Here is a 16,781-nt window from a genome sequence, read left to right as displayed (position 1 = left end):
AAGAATATAAGCAAGAGGTTGGAATGAGAAGAATTATCTCATACCACACTTGATTTGTGAAGTGCAACCTTGCTGGTCCTAACTTGCTTGTGTGGAGTTTAATTTCTATGTTTCAATAATGCCTTCCATTAACAAGGAGCTACGCCATGTGGTGGTCCCGTTGCACTAATCTCTCACTCTACAAGCCTGTATATAAGCGGTGCTGATTGTGTTGCACGTCTTGTTCCACACCTCAACCTCTTCAGTCGAAACTTTCAACAATAATTGTTTCAGTAAACAACTCTTGAGTACTGTTCCATTACTTTCAGCATGATGCTAATCAGAGAGCTGGTAAATAAAACAGGCGAACGATTAGCTTATGGTTGACAACTGCGGTGATCTGATCACGGAGGTTGTCACCATAGCGATCAGATGGCTGAAGCAGCAAGTTGTGCGGCGCAGTTCTCAGCACATGGTCATGAGAGATAACTGATGCAAGTGCCACAGTACCTGGTCACTCCGTGACTACGTCCTCAACGCAAAAAAGACGTCGTTCGATGTGCCACTGCAGCAACGAGCTTTCCCTAGTTGTGTGTTTGTAGATGGTGGAGGTTCTGGGATGAACCCACGTCTGCTACAACGTCTCCACGATGGAGCTGCCTGCTGCTGTTGCTCAACCCTTCACGTCACAGCTCTCCACGATATAGCTCCATGCTGGGGCCCCACTTGCAAGGCGCGCTTCACTTTTCTGTCCTCAACTAATTTGATTTGATCCCATTTGTAAAGCTTTCTACATGGATGCAGCAAAAAACATCGCTTGAGGTTGGTTGTTTAATTTATTAAAAAAGGATGTAAAAAAATAATCATAATTACTAATAATAAAACTATTTCTCCTAAAAGTAATTTTTATAGTTCCAATACATTGTGGATTCAGCACATTGCCAAGGTATTCCAAAGAAATTCCCCAAAATGATCTAATGCCCAATCTGGTGGATTCCATTGGAATGTGATAGATGTCGCTGATGTGGAACCTTAAAAGCAGGAATGAAATCTCTAGAAAACAAGAAAAAAGTCCCCTGGCAAGAATGATGGAGGTACAATCAGCACTTTTCCACAAGGAAACTGAATTCTGAACTCAGACGAATCTATGCCCTCTCCAGAGCTCAGAGCCCGTTCTCTCTCCCTCCAAAAGAGCAGGGGCTCCACATCTTCTCCCCTCCATAACCAGCACCTGGAGGTTTACCCCTTCTGGTTCAAAATTCTAACTCCAAAAACTCATGCATGAAAACAAAACGGAGCCCACTGTAATTGTCCCACTCCCAAGTCAGTCTCCGCCTCGTGCGTTGCCCAAGTCCACCGTTGGTCAAATGAGGTTGATGTGAACGCCGCGATGGCGATGAGAAGCTGAGAAGACGACAATGGTGGCGAGGGAGCGACGGGGATGAGTGCATGGAAATAGGGGGGGAAGTGCCGGAAGTAGGTGGCGGAGGAGAGGAGAGGGCGGCCCCACCTTCCCAATCAGCGGAGGTCCCCCTTGGCGCTCTGGTCGGAAAGGTGCCGCCACGCTCCCCTGGCCACACGCGGCACGTTCCATTTCCGAGCTCCCCTGAGAAATAGACGCCGTTATTTCAGAAACTCTGTGCCGCTCCAAGCCCCCGCTTCCCGACTTCAAACTTTCCCTCCCTGGCCTGCAACTTGCGGGTCTCGTGTACATATGCTCGTCAGTCACAGCAGAGGAATTAAGCATCGTACCGCATTGCATCGGCGGGCATCGACATCCTTGCAGGTACCGCGGAGGGTGAATGCTGGAGCTCGAGGTGGCTTAGGTCGAAGGACTCGACAAACCCGGAACTGGTAAGATTGCAGTCATTGTGATGTCTAGGCAGTGATCTAGAGGTTCGGAATTTGCCGGTTGTGTAATTGTTGACTGGTTGTGTCTGTGATGTCTGTTAAGTTGGTGCATTTGTGGTGATACGCGCGGAACTGTCTGGCTCACGAGCCCCTTTGCCTTTGTTCAGGTACTACACCGTCGGTGTGATGGCCAAGCTAGCGCCGCTCATCGTGGTGTTCCTTCTCGTCTGCGTCCAGTGGCAGGGGGCTGTGTCTGGGACTGAGCTCAAGCCACTGAATGGGGGGAAGTCCCAACCCTATGACGTGGACAGCATTACGGGTGAAACCATCTATGATGACGAATCATCCTTTGCAAGCAGTGATCCTTACAACTACGCGGACAATGGCGGGGATAATTATCAGTTTAGTACCTCTGAGTCGGATGGATATTCAGCAGACCCCGGAACAGACGAACCCGTTGCTTTGCCGAATGGAGATGGCTTTGCCGTGAGCCAGGATGCTCCACTCTCCGGAGTCAACAGTACTACTGCTGACGGAAGCAGCTCTGTTGTCAGTGACGATGGCTTCGACATGGTGGAGAACGACGATGATAATTCTTCGACTGCTTCGTCCGATGACCAGAACATGGGCGCCGCTTTGGCCTCGGGTGGATGCTCAACGGGGAATCCGGTTGACGACTGCTGGAAATGTAATCCTAACTGGGCCAATGAGCGTCAGAAGTTGGCAACGTGCGCGGTTGGGTTCGGGAGGGGCGCCACGGGTGGCAGGAACGGCAGGATATACGTCGTCACATCTGCGAGCGATGATAACCCCGCGAATCCTGCTCCCGGGACGTTGCGGTACGCTGTGACTCGGTTGGAGCCGCTGTGGATCATATTCGCGTACAGCATGACCATCAGGTTGAAGAACGAGCTGATGATCACGAGCTTCAAGACGATCGACGGTCGTGGCGTGACTATACGCATCTCCGGAGGAGCCGGGTTGACATTGCAGCGCGTCAACAGCGTCATCATTCACGGTATTGCCATCCACGACATCCAAGCTACAGGGCCCGGGAGGATCATGACCTCGACTGCCCACACAGGCAACCGGGGCAGATGTGACGGCGACGCAATTTCGATCTTCTCGTCAAAGAACATCTGGATTGACCATGTCTACCTCGCCAGGGCTGCAGATGGACTGATTGATGTGATCAGGGGCTCGACGGACGTGACCATCACGAACTGCTACTTCACCCAGCACGACAAGGTACGACGAGTGCCGGAGTTCATTTACATGCAGTGTTGCAGGGCCTTTCTCAGCCATTCTGGCAATGCCGGGGCCCATAGAACTAGTCTGTTGAACTAACAATTGCTTTGATGTGTTGCAGGTGATGCTTCTCGGAGCTAGCATGAATGACGACATGGACAGGAACATGCGCGTGACTGTTGCATACAATATTTTCGGTCCTTCACTTGTGCAAAGAATGCCAAGGTGAGTCACAACGTAGAGGATTTTGTTGTTTGTGTTTGATGTCAGCAACAGAATAGATGAATGCACTTGGAACGGTCGAAAAGATTAGGATTTCTGACGCGGGAACTTGTGTGGTGTTGCAGGGTTCGGTACGGTAACGTGCACGTCGTGAACAATGACTACACCTCAGGGTGGGGGATTTACGCCATTGCCGGCAGCGAGGCTCCTACCATATTGAGCCAAGGTAACCTGTTTCATGCAGGACAGGGTTCGAAGCAGGTGACGAAGCGGATTAACGATGGAGGGCCAAGCTTCGGGGATCCTAGGGGCTGGAATTGGAAGTCGGAGGGTGACGTGTTCTATTCCGGGGCTTATTTTTCTAGCGTCCAGATGGGGTGGTCAGCCCAGAGTTATTCAAAGACCGCAAGCTGCTCACCTCGTCCGGCGTCAATGGTGTCAAGGATGGTCAAGACTGCTGGTCCGTTGAATTGTCGCAAAGGGTCTATGTGTTAGAGGATTACTGGACATAGCCGATGGTACGTCCAGAGCATTCTGTATAACATACTGAAAAGCTGAGGCTGCGCTTGTAATGCAGCCCACTTATGAACCAACTCCGAAGGAAATCGTGTTCAGATGCGTGTAGTTGTCCTTTAGTCTAGTAGGTGTAAGTTACTCTGAGATACGGAGAGGTTGCGCTGTTTGCAGCCCTCAAATGCCTGTGAGACGTGCTGTGGTTGATGTAGCAACCCACCGCCTATATTCATCTGCCGATTTTGGGATGAATTCCATTCTTTTGGGATTCATAGACTTGATATCCGCGCTACACATCTCGTAGTCGATGGGATGTGGGTTTACATGCGCTCAGCCAGTACTTGGCTTGGAGGTGAAAACATTTACAGCATTCGCCTACCACTGTACTATTCGGATTTCGAAATGATTAACATCCCCTTTTTCTATCTGATTTGGTCAATGGGCATGCGTGCATGACCGAGTTCAATTTTTTCACCAGTGCCACTGTTCTGCTTCTTTGTACCTCGCCACTTTCTAATTCTTTTCTTCTATTGAGCATCCTCTCCTTTTATTGTTACAAATCGATTGTTTTCGAATTGAGTAATCTTTGCTACTGCCAATCTTCGCTGAGGGGGGACTATATACTGGCATAGAGACATATTCCAACTGACTTCTGCAGTGCACCTGTTCCATGCTTTCATACAATACTGGACGATGATTTCTACATACTGTGTTGGTTTCTACATACTATGTGTACAAATCATCGTCCAGTATGTAGAAATCATCGTCCAGTATGTAGAAATTAACAGTTGGAAATCAATCTTGGATATTTTTTACAAGCTTGGATTATTATCCATTGTTTGATCAATTGAATTACAACCAACTCTATCATTGTCTTTTATATTAGCAAAGAATAGGATGCCCTTTAAGGTCCCTAGAAATATAACCTATTTCTATAGATTTCTAGAAAAATTACAAATTAGTGAGATGATATCAATTTTACTATTGAGTGATAGCATAAGTAATATTAAATTAGTAAAAATCTAATAATGCATAACAAAATCAAACATATAGAGCTAGAAGATTTCCATATTAGAGAAAAATTTGAAATTGAAAGTATCATACTAACTTACAATCCCACCAAGTATTAGTAAGCAGATGTATTTACTAAACATCTTTTTAGTTCTTAATTTATTCTTAATTAAATATTGATTGGATTAATAAAAATACCAATTTAGAATTTTATTTTGTAAAAACTATAAATTAAAAATAAATAAATAAATAAAAATCAAAGATTCTATTTACTAAATTAACTTGTTCAAACCAAAGAATGCTTTATCTCTTGCAAAATCTCAAAATTCTTGTATTTTATCCTAATAGAATCAACTATCTAATTGCAACAATCCAACTAAGATGCATAAAGCCTATAGATCTATATCAAAGAATACAAACAAAATTAGATATTTAGTATACAATTGGAAACTCAACAAATTGAACTAAGAATTGTAATCTACAATTAAAAGCTCCTGAACTAAATCCCTAAGATGCTCTATAATTTCGATTTGTGCTAATTGATGATGAACCATCAATAGTAGGATAACATGTTACACTATGGAAGAATATTGCCAAAACTCCCAAACACCTCATAGAAGTGATGTCACTCTAAATGCTCTACATCACTTCAATCACAACACTTATCCCATATCATTTCAGCTACAATACATTACTTTACACCATTGCATCATTACACCAATTAAATAAATCAAATATATATAGTTGGATTAAAATTAAGCCAGTAATACATACAACATACTACACTAGGCATAGTATCAGTACAATCGTAGCTGAGCTCTGCTCACAAAAGTGTATTAAATTCTGTTTTTCAATTTACAACCATGGCGGTTTGACGAGCAGTCAAGCTTTGCATTACCGTTGGAACGGGGATGACGCCCATGGAAGCCGGAGAATGACGCATTTCACGTCGATAGTGAAACAAATTTTGAGATGTATGGCAGAATGCTAGATGACTTCTTTCACTTGCTGTGTCTTGAAGGTAACATGAAGGAATTGATGTTTGAGAGCGGCGAGGCTTGGCTTGTAACATGCGGCGAGGTTAATCGAACGGTCACAGTCAGGTCGAGAACTTGTTTCAAGAACGACCGCTGTTTCGTCACCGCGAACAATGAGTTCCACGCTTGATTGACGCAAATGTCGAGAGTCGCTAACATGAGGGAGCCGGTTGTGAAATCACAGTATGTAGAAAACACAGTATGTAGAAATCATCGTCCAGTATTGTATGAAAGCATGGAACAGGTGCACTGCAGAAGTCAGTTGGAATATGTCTCTATGCCAGTATATAGTCCCCCCTCAGCGAAGATTGGCAGTAGCAAAGATTACTCAATTCGAAAACAATCGATTTGTAACAATAAAAGGAGAGGATGCTCAATAGAAGAAAAGAATTAGAAAGTGGCGAGGTACAAAGAAGCAGAACAGTGGCACTGGTGAAAAAATTGAACTCGGTCATGCACGCATGCCCATTGACCAAATCAGATAGAAAAAGGGGATGTTAATCATTTCGAAATCCGAATAGTACAGTGGTAGGCGAATGCTGTAAATGTTTTCACCTCCAAGCCAAGTACTGGCTGAGCGCATGTAAACCCACATCCCATCGACTACGAGATGTGTAGCGCGGATATCAAGTCTATGAATCCCAAAAGAATGGAATTCATCCCAAAATCGGCAGATGAATATAGGCGGTGGGTTGCTACATCAACCACAGCACGTCTCACAGGCATTTGAGGGCTGCAAACAGCGCAACCTCTCCGTATCTCAGAGTAACTTACACCTACTAGACTAAAGGACAACTACACGCATCTGAACACGATTTCCTTCGGAGTTGGTTCATAAGTGGGCTGCATTACAAGCGCAGCCTCAGCTTTTCAGTATGTTATACAGAATGCTCTGGACGTACCATCGGCTATGTCCAGTAATCCTCTAACACATAGACCCTTTGCGACAATTCAACGGACCAGCAGTCTTGACCATCCTTGACACCATTGACGCCGGACGAGGTGAGCAGCTTGCGGTCTTTGAATAACTCTGGGCTGACCACCCCATCTGGACGCTAGAAAAATAAGCCCCGGAATAGAACACGTCACCCTCCGACTTCCAATTCCAGCCCCTAGGATCCCCGAAGCTTGGCCCTCCATCGTTAATCCGCTTCGTCACCTGCTTCGAACCCTGTCCTGCATGAAACAGGTTACCTTGGCTCAATATGGTAGGAGCCTCGCTGCCGGCAATGGCGTAAATCCCCCACCCTGAGGTGTAGTCATTGTTCACGACGTGCACGTTACCGTACCGAACCCTGCAACACCACACAAGTTCCCGCGTCAGAAATCCTAATCTTTTCGACCGTTCCAAGTGCATTCATCTATTCTGTTGCTGACATCAAACACAAACAACAAAATCCTCTACGTTGTGACTCACCTTGGCATTCTTTGCACAAGTGAAGGACCGAAAATATTGTATGCAACAGTCACGCGCATGTTCCTGTCCATGTCGTCATTCATGCTAGCTCCGAGAAGCATCACCTGCAACACATCAAAGCAATTGTTAGTTCAACAGACTAGTTCTATGGGCCCCGGCATTGCCAGAATGGCTGAGAAAGGCCCTGCAACACTGCATGTAAATGAACTCCGGCACTCGTCGTACCTTGTCGTGCTGGGTGAAGTAGCAGTTCGTGATGGTCACGTCCGTCGAGCCCCTGATCACATCAATCAGTCCATCTGCAGCCCTGGCGAGGTAGACATGGTCAATCCAGATGTTCTTTGACGAGAAGATCGAAATTGCGTCGCCGTCACATCTGCCCCGGTTGCCTGTGTGGGCAGTCGAGGTCATGATCCTCCCGGGCCCTGTAGCTTGGATGTCGTGGATGGCAATACCGTGAATGATGACGCTGTTGACGCGCTGCAATGTCAACCCGGCTCCTCCGGAGATGCGTATAGTCACGCCACGACCGTCGATCGTCTTGAAGCTCGTGATCATCAGCTCGTTCTTCAACCTGATGGTCATGCTGTACGCGAATATGATCCACAGCGGCTCCAACCGAGTCACAGCGTACCGCAACGTCCCGGGAGCAGGATTCGCGGGGTTATCATCGCTCGCAGATGTGACGACGTATATCCTGCCGTTCCTGCCACCCGTGGCGCCCCTCCCGAACCCAACCGCGCACGTTGCCAACTTCTGACGCTCATTGGCCCAGTTAGGATTACATTTCCAGCAGTCGTCAACCGGATTCCCCGTTGAGCATCCACCCGAGGCCAAAGCGGCGCCCATGTTCTGGTCATCGGACGAAGCAGTCGAAGAATTATCATCGTCGTTCTCCACCATGTCGAAGCCATCGTCACTGACAACAGAGCTGCTTCCGTCAGCAGTAGTACTGTTGACTCCGGAGAGTGGAGCATCCTGGCTCACGGCAAAGCCATCTCCATTCGGCAAAGCAACGGGTTCGTCTGTTCCGGGGTCTGCTGAATATCCATCCGACTCAGAGGTACTAAACTGATAATTATCCCCGCCATTGTCCGCGTAGTTGTAAGGATCACTGCTTGCAAAGGATGATTCGTCATCATAGATGGTTTCACCCGTAATGCTGTCCACGTCATAGGGTTGGGACTTCCCCCCATTCAGTGGCTTGAGCTCAGTCCCAGACACAGCCCCCTGCCACTGGACGCAGACGAGAAGGAACACCACGATGAGCGGCGCTAGCTTGGCCATCACACCGACGGTGTAGTACCTGAACAAAGGCAAAGGGGCTCGTGAGCCAGACAGTTCCGCGCGTATCACCACAAATGCACCAACTTAACAGACATCACAGACACAACCAGTCAACAATTACACAACCGGCAAATTCCGAACCTCTAGATCACTGCCTAGACATCACAATGACTGCAATCTTACCAGTTCCGGGTTTGTCGAGTCCTTCGACCTAAGCCACCTCGAGCTCCAGCATTCACCCTCCGCGGTACCTGCAAGGATGTCGATGCCCGCCGATGCAATGCGGTACGATGCTTAATTCCTCTGCTGTGACTGACGAGCATATGTACACGAGACCCGCAAGTTGCAGGCCAGGGAGGGAAAGTTTGAAGTCGGGAAGCGGGGGCTTGGAGCGGCACAGAGTTTCTGAAATAACGGCGTCTATTTCTCAGGGGAGCTCGGAAATGGAACGTGCCGCGTGTGGCCAGGGGAGCGTGGCGGCACCTTTCCGACCAGAGCGCCAAGGGGGACCTCCGCTGATTGGGAAGGTGGGGCCGCCCTCTCCTCTCCTCCGCCACCTACTTCCGGCACTTCCCCCCCTATTTCCATGCACTCATCCCCGTCGCTCCCTCGCCACCATTGTCGTCTTCTCAGCTTCTCATCGCCATCGCGGCGTTCACATCAACCTCATTTGACCAACGGTGGACTTGGGCAACGCACGAGGCGGAGACTGACTTGGGAGTGGGACAATTACAGTGGGCTCCGTTTTGTTTTCATGCATGAGTTTTTGGAGTTAGAATTTTGAACCAGAAGGGGTAAACCTCCAGGTGCTGGTTATGGAGGGGAGAAGATGTGGAGCCCCTGCTCTTTTGGAGGGAGAGAGAACGGGCTCTGAGCTCTGGAGAGGGCATAGATTCGTCTGAGTTCAGAATTCAGTTTCCTTGTGGAAAAGTGCTGATTGTACCTCCATCATTCTTGCCAGGGGACTTTTTTCTTGTTTTCTAGAGATTTCATTCCTGCTTTTAAGGTTCCACATCAGCGACATCTATCACATTCCAATGGAATCCACCAGATTGGGCATTAGATCATTTTGGGGAATTTCTTTGGAATACCTTGGCAATGTGCTGAATCCACAATGTATTGGAACTATAAAAATTACTTTTAGGAGAAATAGTTTTATTATTAGTAATTATGATTATTTTTTTACATCCTTTTTTAATAAATTAAACAACCAACCTCAAGCGATGTTTTTTGCTGCATCCATGTAGAAAGCTTTACAAATGGGATCAAATCAAATTAGTTGAGGACAGAAAAGTGAAGCGCGCCTTGCAAGTGGGGCCCCAGCATGGAGCTATATCGTGGAGAGCTGTGACGTGAAGGGTTGAGCAACAGCAGCAGGCAGCTCCATCGTGGAGACGTTGTAGCAGACGTGGGTTCATCCCAGAACCTCCACCATCTACAAACACACAACTAGGGAAAGCTCGTTGCTGCAGTGGCACATCGAACGACGTCTTTTTTGCGTTGAGGACGTAGTCACGGAGTGACCAGGTACTGTGGCACTTGCATCAGTTATCTCTCATGACCATGTGCTGAGAACTGCGCCGCACAACTTGCTGCTTCAGCCATCTGATCGCTATGGTGACAACCTCCGTGATCAGATCACCGCAGTTGTCAACCATAAGCTAATCGTTCGCCTGTTTTATTTACCAGCTCTCTGATTAGCATCATGCTGAAAGTAATGGAACAGTACTCAAGAGTTGTTTACTGAAACAATTATTGTTGAAAGTTTCGACTGAAGAGGTTGAGGTGTGGAACAAGACGTGCAACACAATCAGCACCGCTTATATACAGGCTTGTAGAGTGAGAGTTTAGTGCAACGGGACCACCACATGGCGTAGCTCCTTGTTAATGGAAGGCATAGTTTGTACAAGAGGACATGAACGAGAGAGAGAGAGAGAGAGAGAGAGAGAGGTTATGTTTGTCGTTAATGAGAGCGAATTGGGTTTATTAAACGAAGTTGAAGCAATGGCCACAACCTCCTTGCCGGACATTTGCGTCCATGCGAATATCCAGCAGGCGTCGCATGTGTTTCACGCGATTCGCTAAACCACAACTTTTCAGGAGTTTCACAATCGGCTCCCTCATGTTAGCGACTCTCGACATTTGCGTCAATCAAGCGTGGAACTCATTGTTCGCGGTGACGAAACAGCGGTCGTTCTTGAAACAAGTTCTCGACCTGACTGTGACCGTTCGATTAACCTCCCCGCATGTTACAAGCCAAGCCTCGCCGCTCTCAAACATCAATTCCTTCATGTTACCTTCAAGTCACAGCAAGTGAAAGAAGTCATCTAGCATTCTGCCATACATCTCAAAATTTGTTTCACTATCGACGTGAAATGCGTCATTCTCCGGCTTCCATGGGCGCCATCCCCGTTCCAACGGTAATGCAAAGCTTGACTGCTCGTCAAACCGCCATGGCTCAGGCGGTTTTGGTGGTTGTTCAGGTGGCCTGGCCACGAACAACCGCGCCTGTTCAAGCTTTGTGGCAACCCACTGGCCGAGTGGGCTATCCCCTGGAGCCTGACAAGCTCTCTCGTAAGCCTCGCGATCGAAAACGTAGTGCTTGTGCTTCTCGTCTTTGGAGACCAAGCACACATGCGGAACTGTCGAGAAATCCTGCTTGAACGAGCCGAAGGATACTGTCGATTGAGGGCACCCACATTCTTCCCACCCTCCATTTTTAATACGTCCCACGCCAGTCATCGCCGCTCTCCTCCCCATCCTCTTCCCCGCTAAATCTCCACAATACAGTCGATTTAGTTCAAATCAGATGCTACGTATCAGCCTGGGCATGCAGGCTTACCGCGACCACATCAAAAGCACTTCTGGCAGTGTCTGGCAACATCTTTCGTACGGCCCCCTCCTTGAGCATCTCCACCGTGTCGACGTTCTTGCAACACTGCAACATGAAATGCTGCAATCACAACGCAGGGAGCACTTCGCAAATCAGACGCCGTTGTTCGATGCATTGGTTGTCCTGCACATTGAAGTGAATTTGATGCAACGTTATGGTTGAAATTTCCACAGTACCTTCAGAGCCCAAGTAGGATTGCTTCTGTTTTGCCACATATATCACGCCATTTCAGTGCTGTAGTGTGATCCAGAGCTGCACCATATGATCCTTGTTAGCTGAGCATGATCTGCATACTCACAAACCACAACAGACTCGCAATTAAATGATTGAATTCTTACATTTAACACCCATTTCTAATATCACGCAACCAGGGCTGATCACCAAGAGGGTGAGCCTGGCCAGCTCTTCCTTTGTCCCAGATTTGTCTTTGAACATTGCAATGCTTCACTTTTTATCGTATAAATGGTTGTTCTAAACATTGTGTCAAGGTCCATCAGGAATATTTCAGATTTTGCAACTGGGATTTGAACCATCAACTGTTGTTTTGCATCCTTTAGGTGTAACTTGCCATGTTTTGGTATTTTTTGGTCGTTATGGACTACAGCGCTTCACCTTTTATGTTTTTGAATGCTAAGATTGACATAGTAAATTCTCTACAATAAATTTCTAGCTTGGCACATCAACATAGAACATCAACATAAAAATATTTGTGACAGCATATCATATTTTTTTTGTATTTTATTTGTTATAAACTTTTTTTCTTTTTTAACTCACGAATCAACTAATATTGTAACAAAACACAAAAATAAAAGTGTAGAAGTATGAAATAGAAGTCAATGTATAATGTGTTAAAAATAACAAGACAAATGAAGGTGTATACTAGAATACAAGAAGGATGTAATTTGCTAAATCAACCATGATTAAAAAAAACTAGTTGAAATGATCGAGGATATGCTTGACCCAAGTCTTCTTCAAACTAATTGCAATAATAAATCCTCATTGTTCAAGATTTTAACAAAAAGTTACACAGGATTTAGAAGAAAAATAGATTGTGTTTTTCAATGAATAGAATTTGAGAATTTTATAAAAGTTTCTACAAAGTTGTGTTGGGCAGAAACTTTGAGGAAAAAATCCTCATAGTTTACTGAAACAATTGAAAGATTCTCAAAAGCCACAGAGGATTTAGAGAGAATTAGAACTCATTGTTTCTGACATTACCTTCCCTATGCATATTTTGTATTCACAGAAATGCATACATAAATCAGTTCCAATTTAATGGAAGAGATTTTAAAGCCTACAAGAAGTCCCAACAACAGAACCTCACGATCTTCCACTTGTCAGATTACGTGGCAGCCATGCGGAGGCAAATAAGAAGCCTGACGTGGCGTCCTGGTCCACGTCGGATACGGGAGAAGAGAGGATGACGGCAGGGAAGCAAGGTCCACGGAGAAATGAGCTGGAGGCCATGCGGAGGACCGCCGCGCCAGCCGGCTGAGCTGGAGGCCACGTAGGCAGATCGGGCCCAACGGTCGTTTCATTGATGGAGTGGGGGTGTCCTCCAATCCGTGGCTCCAACGGTTCCAGAGCACACTAGAATCATGATCCGGCGTCGTCGCTCGCTGCCGTAGTGCCTGCCTCGCTTCCCTCGCCGTTACTCGGATCTTTTGCTGTCACTCCGTGCGTACGCGGAGATTTCTCGGATTGCCATGTCATGAGTAATGGGGTTGTTTAGTCTCGTGTAGAATTCAGTTCCTATGCGCTATAGGTTTTTCTGTGCGTGGGTGACATGATGAGGCTGCACATGAGCGGAGTTCTCCTGGTGGACATTTGGTTTGGTGTGTGAATTTTGAGACGGAAGAGATGGGTGGGAGATTTTAGGGTGCTGTGACATGTTTTGTTGACGTTTGTCGAAGACAACTTGCCAGCCCTCTCGTAGCTTCAGAATTTGGGTAGGGGAGTGCTCAGTTTGCTCTTGAAACTGCCGCATTGTTGGTAGCTGAGGCCAGGTTTTGGAGTGAAATTCAATCAATGCAGGAAGGTCGTCTGGAAGGTTTAGTATCAGTGACGGTTGACTAGAAGGCGTCCTCGTTATCTACGTTGCGTCTTGTTTCGGGTTGGATTGGTCGGTGTGGGTCTCATCCATTTCCCCCGCGTGTGGTCATACTTCATGGCTGCCAATCTTGACGCAACATATTCATCACACTTGCATTACTTCACCGCAGTGTGAATTCTTCCACCGCGATTTTCATCTTTCTTGGTCATTGCAGTTGACCTTCATCTATTTGGTCTCCTTGCTTGATGCCCAGATTTGAAAACTTCTTGTGGGTAGTCTTCGCAATGAGTAGAAGGCTTCGTGCGCATCACTTTCTCTGTTCTTTCTCTTCGGGCTGAGTGAACTGGGGCAGCCGGGAACAGTGAACTGTTTGCTGTAAAGCAATGTAGAACTTATGTAATCCTGTATCGTCAAATTCTACCAACAACATGCTCACATACGTAGTCATGGTTGTACGTCTCCCATCACTACACGATTGGTATGACATTCATTGTTAGCTGCTCTATGGTGCTGTCATTAATCTCTATGGCATGTATCGATAGACTTCTGTTTTTGGTGTTGGTATATCGAGGTGTTCTCTCAGCTTCCACAGAAGGGATAAATATCTATTAATCCTTGGACCGGGCTCGTGAGGCTGCTGTCAATAGCAATACACTTCGGCTATAGTAGCTTCATTGAGTTGGAGGGTTAGTTCCATGGATCGAATTCTTCACCGAAACCTCTCCAGCTGTGGTCAGACGGTCAAGTTCGTGACGAATCCATGCGATAAACGTACGCAGTCTCTGACTTCCTTACCATGTGTAAGGTGCGGTCTTCGTACTGAAGAGATTTTACCTTCGAAAAGAACTAGGTTTTCTTCCTCATCCTCTTGGTCATACTTTCAAGTTTTTGGAGATGTACACGGTTGTATGAACGCGTCAGACAGCAGAGCTTGTCAAACAGTGCTTGAACATACATTGCAACGAGCAGGCTCCAGTAGGGTTTTGGCAGCATGGGAAAAAATTCAGTCCTGGAATCCTATCAAGCACAACATTGGATCAAAGAGTCGAGGAGAAGCAATTTCGACTGAGAGTTCTCTGGTTGTGGACGATGAAACCTCTGGGCTGCCCGACTCAGCATCTCGAATTAAGGTGAGACTACTAATATCTACCCAACTCATCGATTACCTACTATTCTTGAGACCTCTACATCTCTTTTTCATACCCTATTTTATACGATACAAGTGCTAGTATGAAATTGACAAATTTGCACTGAAGGATTGACACTGGGATTAAGAGTCTATGTGCTTGCAGCGAATAAAGTGACACATTAAAAATTGTCAGGTTTTTCTCTCTTCGTGGAGACTGGTAATGTATAATCTTCTGGTTTTGATGTCAAGGTGTTTTCAGTACCTTATTCTTTTAGCAGAAACTTTTGCAGGATTAGTTAAAACTCGCTTGTTATGGCACGCATGACAGCTGCGGTCTCCAAACTAAGAAATATGTTCTATATTAGGCAGTAGCAGGTACCGGACAGTCAAGGGACTTCAATTTTGCAAGAGTAATCTCACCACCTTCGAGAGAGAAAACTCAGACCAGAAGACAACTCGCTGAAGCCGCAATTAGTCAAGCACTCACTCCATCTCTGCGACCCCGGAGACATGGCGAGGGAGAGCTTGGTCTCCGCATGGCCAATTTCCTTTCAGCATTCATGTCATCCGCAAGAACTAATGAGGCTCGGTTTTGCGAGGAGAGGGTTTCCAAGAGCCTTCAGTCAATGGTAATGAAATCCGATGCAGCCGAGCGTGAAGTGAAAGCAATTCAATCCTGGATTGATGATGCTGAGGATCAACTACACGCAATGCCGTCGGAGAGGGACATTGAGTGGTTAGAGGTAATGGATTCAAGCCCGACTTGCTCCCATTGTCTTTGAAAAGTGTCAAGGTACTTAATGAGTAACTCTGTAAGAATGTCGCCACTAAGAATGATGAGTGTATGCTCCCTCTACGCTGTGTGAATTAGAGGTTGGAATGAGTTTTGAGCTCTTGATTTGCCAGTGTAGAATGCTCATCGTACTTGTCGGTCTCCTTTTCATGAACGATTTAGTTTCCGCCGATTTTTCTGGCGTAAATCATTAACTCGTCTTGGGATATGCAGACCCTCCTCGAGAAGCTAGTTTGTCCCACCCAAGTAGAGAAGGCCTCAAGGTCATGGCGCCTTTCAAAAGACGAGTTTGTACAAGATCAACGTCAGCAATTCTTGCAGACATCAGCGGATTTCAAATATACCCTGGCCAATTTGCCCACGCTTGCAGAGATTCAGAAATTGCACGAGGAATTTGAACAGATAGATAGGAAACTGTGGCAGTGTAGCGATGCTGCGAAGGAAGCTGTTACTCTTTTGCGCAGCGCCATTGCTAGAGGAGAAGTCGCTTGGCTCCGAAACCTCGAACTGGACGCTGCATATCTGGATGCTTTGGCCCGGACAGTGATCCCGTTGGAGGAGTTATTCATAACCAACTCGTATGAATTCGGTTGTCACCTTGATGATCCTCTACAGAAAGACTCGTGATTGTCATGAGAATGTGCGTTTGTATTCTTTCCAGTCCAACGAGACTTGTAGGACTAGACCCTTCCAGTTCAAGGTTGCCGAGTGTGGCACAGGTCATTGAAGGTATGTAGATTGATACTACTGATAGAAGTCCAACCATAGAGTCCACGAAGTTTTTAGAATCTGTCACTTCATGGGAGTGGAAGTGACGGAAAATTATTCTTCTCATTGAGATGCTTCAATCTCGGCAATGTGAAAGTAGTCATACGTGAAGCATCTGATTTTTGTGTATTTTGCAAGGAGACTTCGTTGCCCACCAGACCTTGAAACCCAATTTAACTTAATTTCTAAACTGAGTTTGAAGTCCTGGGACAACCCCACTGAGGCTTTTGCCTCAAGTGCAGAAATGATGTATGTTATGTTTTCATGAATATTGTATTTCCATTTCAATCTACAATGGACTTAAAAATGTATAATCTAAAATAGTTAAAACTAATCTAAAATGTATACAAAGTGTGTATATATACATATATATATATATATACATAAATATAGGTGTGGTCATTGCCACCAGTCTTAGCTATTGCCACCATATGCCTTTTACATCCACACACTCTATATTAGATTAAAAAGTATATTTTTTGAAGTTATCCGTTTATATTTATGTATCAAATCTACTTTTAATAAATTTTGAAAAAAAATACATATTAAAAATATTTACAAAATAATTATTTCGAATAAT

At 45.9% G+C, this 16,781-nt stretch overlaps 4 protein-coding genes across 5 annotated transcripts; 2 read left to right on the top strand and 2 right to left on the bottom strand.

The window, feature by feature from the left end:
* Positions 1–358: 358 nt before the first annotated feature.
* On the top strand, positions 359–4,238 carry LOC112274649 (pectate lyase). The gene is made up of 5 exons (XM_024504302.3): positions 359–454; positions 1,460–1,833; positions 1,998–3,078; positions 3,200–3,303; positions 3,426–4,238. Exons 1-5 carry the CDS (start codon positions 359–361, stop codon positions 3,793–3,795), a joined length of 2,025 nt encoding a protein of 674 aa, XP_024360070.2. The 3' UTR covers positions 3,796–4,238.
* Positions 4,239–6,343: 2,105 nt separating this feature from the next.
* LOC112275390 (pectate lyase) lies at positions 6,344–9,325 on the bottom strand. The gene is made up of 5 exons (XM_024505752.3): positions 9,245–9,325; positions 8,749–9,122; positions 7,504–8,584; positions 7,279–7,382; positions 6,344–7,156 (listed from the first exon to the last, which is right to left on the bottom strand). The coding sequence occupies exons 1-5, from the start codon at positions 9,323–9,325 to the stop codon at positions 6,787–6,789; spliced, it is 2,010 nt and encodes a 669-aa protein (XP_024361520.2). The 3' UTR covers positions 6,344–6,786.
* Positions 9,326–10,516: 1,191 nt separating this feature from the next.
* LOC112275391 (uncharacterized) lies at positions 10,517–11,938 on the bottom strand. 2 transcript variants are annotated; one of them, XM_024505753.3, is made up of 3 exons: positions 11,797–11,938; positions 11,635–11,710; positions 11,233–11,518 (listed from the first exon to the last, which is right to left on the bottom strand). In XM_024505753.3, the coding sequence occupies exons 2-3, from the start codon at positions 11,671–11,673 to the stop codon at positions 11,378–11,380; spliced, it is 180 nt and encodes a 59-aa protein (XP_024361521.2). In that variant the 5' UTR covers positions 11,674–11,710; positions 11,797–11,938; the 3' UTR covers positions 11,233–11,377. The 2 variants fall into 2 exon arrangements, with proteins under 2 accessions (XP_090102213.1, XP_024361521.2); XM_090246087.1 differs by lacking the exon at positions 11,797–11,938 and having other exon boundaries at positions 10,517–11,518; positions 11,635–11,773.
* A 1,118-nt stretch (positions 11,939–13,056) lies between these two features.
* LOC112274668 (uncharacterized) lies at positions 13,057–16,404 on the top strand. Its single transcript, XM_024504330.3, has 3 exons — positions 13,057–14,641; positions 15,006–15,383; positions 15,647–16,404. Exons 1-3 carry the CDS (start codon positions 14,207–14,209, stop codon positions 16,058–16,060), a joined length of 1,227 nt encoding a protein of 408 aa, XP_024360098.1. The 5' UTR covers positions 13,057–14,206; the 3' UTR covers positions 16,061–16,404.
* Positions 16,405–16,781: the final 377 nt, after the last annotated feature.

The sequence above is a fragment of the Physcomitrium patens genome, chromosome 22, assembly GCF_059467195.1.
Source record: "Physcomitrium patens ecotype Gransden chromosome 22, ASM5946719v1, whole genome shotgun sequence".
Taxonomy (NCBI): domain Eukaryota; kingdom Viridiplantae; phylum Streptophyta; class Bryopsida; order Funariales; family Funariaceae; genus Physcomitrium; species Physcomitrium patens.
This window is presented reverse-complemented; position numbering and strand designations above follow the sequence as displayed.

What these genes read in the sequence shown, in the direction of transcription:
- LOC112274649 (XM_024504302.3), top strand. Translation starts at nt 359, where the DNA reads ATGGTTGACAACTGCGGTGATCTGATCACGGAGGTTGTCACCATAGCG. An exon ending in GGCGCAGTTCTCAGCACATG is followed by an intron (nt 455 to 1,459) that starts GTCATGAGAGAT and finishes TGCCGGAAGTAG; the next exon opens with GTGGCGGAGGAGAGGAGAGG. An exon ending in CTTGTGCAAAGAATGCCAAG is followed by an intron (nt 3,304 to 3,425) that starts GTGAGTCACAAC and finishes GTGGTGTTGCAG; the next exon opens with GGTTCGGTACGGTAACGTGC.
- LOC112275390 (XM_024505752.3), bottom strand. Translation starts at nt 9,325, where the DNA reads ATGCATGAAAACAAAACGGAGCCCACTGTAATTGTCCCACTCCCAAGT. An exon ending in GTGCGTTGCCCAAGTCCACC is followed by an intron (nt 9,123 to 9,244) that starts GTTGGTCAAATG and finishes TGCCGGAAGTAG; the next exon opens with GTGGCGGAGGAGAGGAGAGG. An exon ending in ACTTCACCCAGCACGACAAG is followed by an intron (nt 7,383 to 7,503) that starts GTACGACGAGTG and finishes GATGTGTTGCAG; the next exon opens with GTGATGCTTCTCGGAGCTAG.
- LOC112275391 (XM_090246087.1), bottom strand. Translation starts at nt 11,325, where the DNA reads ATGGGGAGGAGAGCGGCGATGACTGGCGTGGGACGTATTAAAAATGGA.
- LOC112274668 (XM_024504330.3), top strand. Translation starts at nt 14,207, where the DNA reads ATGGATCGAATTCTTCACCGAAACCTCTCCAGCTGTGGTCAGACGGTC. An exon ending in ACTCAGCATCTCGAATTAAG is followed by an intron (nt 14,642 to 15,005) that starts GTGAGACTACTA and finishes GTTCTATATTAG; the next exon opens with GCAGTAGCAGGTACCGGACA. An exon ending in GGGACATTGAGTGGTTAGAG is followed by an intron (nt 15,384 to 15,646) that starts GTAATGGATTCA and finishes TGGGATATGCAG; the next exon opens with ACCCTCCTCGAGAAGCTAGT.